The sequence below is a fragment of the Microtus ochrogaster genome, linkage group LG1 (assembly GCF_000317375.1).
Source record: "Microtus ochrogaster isolate Prairie Vole_2 linkage group LG1, MicOch1.0, whole genome shotgun sequence".
Classification (NCBI taxonomy): Eukaryota; Metazoa; Chordata; class Mammalia; order Rodentia; family Cricetidae; genus Microtus; species Microtus ochrogaster.
In genome coordinates, this window is record NC_022027.1 from 56,292,478 (window position 1) to 56,298,904 (window position 6,427).

Genomic DNA, 6,427 nt, shown 5'->3' on the forward strand with positions numbered 1-6,427 from the left:
TGTTAACAGAACCCATCCTTAGGGTGTCACGGTACTTTATCTCCTTGTTAACAGAACCCATCCTTAGGGTGTCACGGTACTTTATAGCCTGCTGACCTCTCTGCTACCTTGGTCAGAGACCACACCAAATCCTTTAGAACCCACCCTCGTGGGCACGTGCACTCTGTGCAGGAGTTTCCAAGTAGTCACACCGTGAGCTTCATTGTGCACTGGAACTGGAATGATGGCCTCCTGGGGATCTGGAACAGGAACGATTGTTGCCCAGAAATGTTTTCCAAATTATACTGTTTCACATATGCTGACTAAGAACTACCTGGCATCAGACTCCCCAAGTCTGATCCACGCTGAGGAGCCATCTGAACTGAGTTCATTCTCACCTCTTTGCAGACCACCACCTGCACTGACACCTGCACGGCCCCTCTCAAACAATAAAATAAGACATGTCTACATTGAAATTCTTTACAAAGTACACCTGGCTTCTTCCACAAAGATGGGTACTTGGCTTAGCCCTAAGGTAACACAGAAGTTACTTAGGCTATCATAAAGTACAAGTAACATCACTCATAAGGAAGGGTTTTATGGCCTAGATATAACACTCAAGATTTAGGGCAGAAGGGTCTGGGATTAGCAAAATGAATCCTGGAGAATATGGGACAGAACCTGGCTCAACAGGTAACAAAGGATCTAGTTATAAACTAGATTCTCCCCCAGCATTCCAGGAGAAACAGCTAAGCACCTCACCATGTGGGATATCCTTCTGTATGATGTGAATATGTTTTATATTGGTTAATAATAAAGAAGCCGATTTTACCAGTAGCTAAACAGAATACAGCCAGGTGAGAAATCCAAACAAAGATACAGGGAAAAAGAAGGCACAGTCTCAGAGATGCCAGTAGTCACTGGGGAAGCAAGATGTGAGGTAACAAGCCATGAGCCTCATGATAAAATGTGGACTAATAAAAGTGGGTTAATTTACGTTGTAAGAGCTAGTTAGTAATAAGCCTGAGCTAATAGACCAAAAATATGTAATTAATATTAATCCTCAGAGTGGTTATTTAGGGACTGGTGGGCGGGACAGAAACCTTCAGTTACAACCTCATTCCTTTGAAGGAATAATCTGAGTGTTCAACTTTTTCTGGCTTCTCCAGTGCTTATCTGTGTGCACAGAAATTTTTGCCATCTATACTCTGTCTACCTGCTTAAAAAATTCTATACTGTTCTTGAACATGAACAAAACCAGTTGTAATTTTAAGAAGAAACTTAAAGATAAAAAGCAAAATTTGCTATTGGAAGAGACAATATAGCAACTATTTACAAAAATAGTTTCTAAGTAGTACCCAAAACATAATAGGCTGAGAAGTAAACAGGAGTGACAAACAGTAAGACCATATACTAGCTTTTAAGAAGTTTGCCTAGGGGTTGGAGAGATGGCTCACAGGTTAAGAGCACTAGCAGTTCTTCCAAAGGACCTGAGTTCAACTCCCAGCAACCACACAGTGGCTCACAAGCATCTGTAACTCCAGTTCTAAAGGATCCAATGCCTTCTTCTGACCTCCAAGAGCACCAAACATGCACAAACATACATGCAAACAAAACACCTATACACATATAATAAAAAGAAAAGATTGTTTAGGAATTAAGGGAAAAGTCATATATTATTATAGAAAGTATAATACAGCAAACAACTCTTGGTCTAAACACCATGTCCAATAACCATGAAATCATCCTTGTGGTTACATAAGGACAAGTCCACATATTTGTCCTTTTGAAACAACCATGTCCAATAACCATGTCCAATAACCCCTATAGATTTCAGAGACCAGAGAACCAGAGCTGTAAGCCACTAAATAGACCTTTTACCTTTACTAATGCTCAGATCAAAGGAACAATCCTAAGACTACCTAGACTGTACTGTGTCTCCACCAAACCTCAGAATCCACACTCCAGTGAGCTCTTGTCTCTTCCCCTTTATATTCCTCTCTCCACCCAGCCGTATGGCTCCTGTCTCTACCTCCCTAGTGCCTGGATTAAAGGTGTGTGACTCCCAAACATGGGATTAAGGTGTGAGCCACCACTGCCTGATGTCTAGTGTCTTAGCTTTGCACTCTGATCTTCAGGCAAGCTTTGTTTACTAAAATACAAAGAAAATATCATTACAATTCATTAAGTGACTGACAGAAAGTTCCATCTCCTCTGAGATCGAATTGACTAAATACTCCATACATAATGCAACGTGAAGCAAGTGAAGATTGTGACTTACGTCTTCAGCATTGGGAATGGTTGCAGACACAGCTACAAATCTCATAGGGACAGGGCTGGCATTCTGCAAAGCCCTAGATGAAGACTGGACAGTTTTCATTCTGCTAACAACAACCTCAAGAATTGGACCACGGTTTTCATCTTTTATAATATGCACCTAGGTAAGACATCAAGAAGGAATCATTAGGAATAAAACCAAAAATCTAATTAGTCAATCAAAATACCCAATATTTTTTCCCTGGAAAAATACATATTTTCCAATTTGAAGAACTAAAAACATTATTTTACTGAAAATGTCATTTCTTTCTATCCATTTTAAATAACATTCTATATTTATCCCTGAAAGTGAATGCGTTCACTACCTCATCAATGAGAAACAGTCGAACCAGCTGGACTAAAGAGTTGTCTCTCCACTTTCTGGTCATGCTGTCCCACTTCTCCTACAGAAAAAAACACAAGCAGTTTATTCTGATAAGGAACTACAAATATTGTTTAAGACACTGATAAATTTTATCAGACATATTACAAATAAGGGAACATTTTGATTGATTCCTTAAAATTTCTCCCAAAGAGTTATGGATTAATAGTTAGTGATTTTAACTATCCTAAAATGCAAGGTCTCCAGTCTTTGAAATAATCACAAGTCAAGAACTAACTACGCGATCCACACTTGATGTGTGGGTGCTTTGTCTGCACTTATGTCTGTACAGCATGTGCATGTAGTGCGTGTCCTGAGAGGAGAGGTGCCGGGAGTCAAACTCAGGGCCTCCAGAAGAGCAACGAAGACTCTTCCCCAGTGAACCCCCTCCCCAACCCATTAATTACATAGATTAAAGCCCTGTCAAGGTATTACTTCTACAACACACTTGGGCAAATGAATATAAGGAAAAACATGGTTATAGATTATCCACAACTACAAACTGCTTTGTTTACTCATTGCTCACATATGTGATCATTTCTCTTCCATGTTTTTTATCTATGGATAGTCTCTCCATAACCTGGATAATAGTACTTTTATGGTAATTTGTCTATATTACAAATACATGCTTGTACTTGGCATTTTCTTTTAACAATTTTTCTTAATGAAGACAAACAAATTTATTTTCAAGTAAATAATGAAACAAATAATACTTACTGGAGTTGTCATAATTATATGGGTATGTTGAATCTCAAATAGGTCATCCATTACTGTATCTCCAGTAAGTTCTTTACAATTCAAGCCCAATGATCCAAATTTTTCTTTCCAGTCATCAAACCGCTGACTACAAAGGGCTTTTATTGGTGCCACTAAAATAATACATTTATTTTGAACACCAGTGCAATTTTAAAATTGTTTTCTCAAGCTCTAGTTAATAAATTTGTTTAAAAATAAGTGTGTATTTATTATTGCTATGTAATATTGTTAAAGTAATAAACACAGTAAGCTAAAAAGTAAGCTCACCAAGAAGAGCTAAGTTTGAAACAGAAGTGATCGCTCAGGCCATGTAAAGATGGGGAGAGATGGACAAGTGATTGTTGCTTTTTCCTATGAAGCCTTCTGTGACCAGTCATTTCTTTACATTGTGTGCATACACTACTCTGGGGAGTCTTATGAGATATACACCCAAAAGAGGAAACAAATATTTCTATACAAAATTCTACAATTGAGAAATATATGATTATTTGCTCATCTTTGTTGTAGAAGGTATGAGCCACATCCCACCACCCAGCTAGCTTAACCCTTTAAATAACCACACAAAATTGTATTAATTAAATTACTACTTGGCCCATAAGCTCTAGCCTCTTATTGGTTAACTCTCAATCTTGATTTAACCCATTTCTAATAATCTGTATTTCACCACGAGGTCGTGGCTTACTAGGAAAGATTCAGCATGTCTGACCTGGCAGCTAGCTCTGTGGCAGCAATCTCTGTGCCTGTTCTCTTCTTACCAGAATTCAGTTCTGTCTACCCCGCCTACCTACGTTCTGCCCTATCAGGCCAAGCAGTTTCTTTATTAATTAACCAATAAAAGCAACACATATATAGAAGGACCTCCTACACCACATCTTGACTCGCCTCTTTTTTAAAATGTAAAGTTCAAATCCTCAACTCAAATACTATTTTTATATACAATTCTGGGAAAAGGTGCTTTAAATTTAATATAACAGATGAAGCTAATTGTGGCATATTCCTATTAAAATGTACAAAGGGCCAGAGCTACAACTCAGTGGTAGAGCTCTTACCTAGCACGTGCAAGTCCCTCCCCAAGCTCAGCGTCTACACCAGACACAGGAGCAGAGAAAGACCCTGTAGGCACTGAGCACTTGTCTATAGGTTTATTCAGAGTACCACAAACACATAAATTAATAACACTTCTTAATGTATGAGCTACCAAGCTGTACCAAATGATAATCTCTATGCTCTGAATTGACTTCATTTCTGCTTCACTCTCTGATTATGATTAATCAACATTTTTATAATATATACTCACTGTAAACAATCTTCATGTTGGACCATGGCAATGGAACTTCCACTAACAATCTAGTTATTGCAAGTTCAAACACTACAGTTTTCCCAGAGCCAGTGGGGGCACAAATCACAAAATTCTTATCTGTGTAAAGAAGCTGAGAAAAAAAGTCAACAGATTATTAATATATAGAATTTTTTATTTACATTCTCAATATTCTAGAAAACATGCTTTAAGATTAGAAATATTGCTTCAAATATGTTTACCTCTACAATTGCTAAGTGTGGTCCTGTGCTGGACATTTCAACCTCAAAAACAACATATTCTGCCATATCATACTATTTTGTCAAAATCAATGCTGGATCTAAGAGAAAACTACTCCTTTACACTTAAGAGAAATTATAATAAACTTAGCAAATACGAGCAGTCCACCGATGTGACTCACATGCACTCATTTAACAAGGATTTTCTAATCTCCTAAAAGGTGCCAGTAATTGAATGTGGTAGAGACTATTCCCTCTCCTCAAAGAGTCACAGTTAGTGAGAAGAGAAGATATGTAAATAATTATAAAATACTTACATCATCAAAGGCTTTGGATTGTATATAGTTGAAGTAAGGGAATTCTTTGAATATACTCCTAAATTGTGCCGCTTAGAATAACATTAAGGAGTTAAATATTTCAGAATTTAGAAATGTTTACTTTTAATTTAAGAACTCAGTTTTAATGCTATTGTCCTTATCCAATGAGGTTTTAACAATTGCGTTTTGGCATCTTGAGAATTGATGGAAGGGAGCTGGAGAGACAACTGGGCAGGTAAGAACACTTGCTCTTGCAGAGAAGTCGGGCTCGATTCCTAGCACCAGCATCGTGGTTCATAGCCAAAGTTCAAGCTACATGGAACCTGATGCCTTCTCCTGACATTGCCAGGCACCCGGCACACATGCGGTGCAACATACACAGATGCAGGCAAAATACGCATACAAATAAAATACAATTTTTTATAGATAAAATAAAAGTAATGGAAATTATTCTACTCTGCTTCCACATTCCTTATTCTAAACATGCCTGATATAAGGAATATAGTTTGAGAGTTAGCTATGATGGAGATCTGAACATATGGAGGCATGCCTGTTAGAGCTATTCTTGGTCTGTTTCTTGTCCTGACTAAGACACTTAATTTTTATGTTGCTGTTAATGTTCAAATTTTCACTTATTAACTGTTTTTTACTGCATTTATGATTCTGGTTAGTTAATCTTGAATCTCTGCATTTTTATATTATTTGTGTTGTTTGATTTAATTATAATTATCAGCATATTTGCTCAGTAAAATGAACTTGGATTGTTACAAAGTTTAAAAAATTTTAACAGGATAGTAAATAATTATCCCATCTCCAAGGTGAGGCACTACTGTCAGCCTCAGGATATTTTAATGGCACTCTTTGTATGAAGTTGCAGCTGGTCAACTACATTTACTGGCACTGTAGGCAGATGCACTACTAGATGTAGGACACTACAGAAAAGGAGCTCCTAAAGTGAGGCCTTCAGGACGCACTGGGGCAGGAACAGCGGCTCACTAGTTAAGAGTACTGTTGCTTTTGCAGAGAACCCAAATTCTGTCCTAGCACCAAAATCATGTGGCTCCCAAACACCTGTGATCCAGTTCCAGGGGATCCATTGCCCTCTTTTGGCCTCTACAGACATCTTCATGCAGGTAGTGTA

General features: G+C 37.8%; 1 protein-coding gene across 1 annotated transcript in view; it reads right to left on the minus strand.

Annotated features, from left to right (window-relative positions):
- The window catches only part of Hfm1 (HFM1, ATP dependent DNA helicase homolog), an 83,024-nt gene that overhangs the window by 62,421 nt on the left and 14,176 nt on the right, over positions 1-6,427 (minus strand). Inside the window, exons 8-12 of the mRNA XM_026785336.1 lie at positions 5,287-5,357; positions 4,731-4,863; positions 3,395-3,546; positions 2,622-2,699; positions 2,261-2,416 (exon numbers count right to left, since the gene is read on the minus strand). Coding sequence (XP_026641137.1) covers positions 2,261-2,416; positions 2,622-2,699; positions 3,395-3,546; positions 4,731-4,863; positions 5,287-5,357 — 590 coding nt within the window. The remainder of the gene's footprint in view (positions 1-2,260; positions 2,417-2,621; positions 2,700-3,394; positions 3,547-4,730; positions 4,864-5,286; positions 5,358-6,427) is intronic.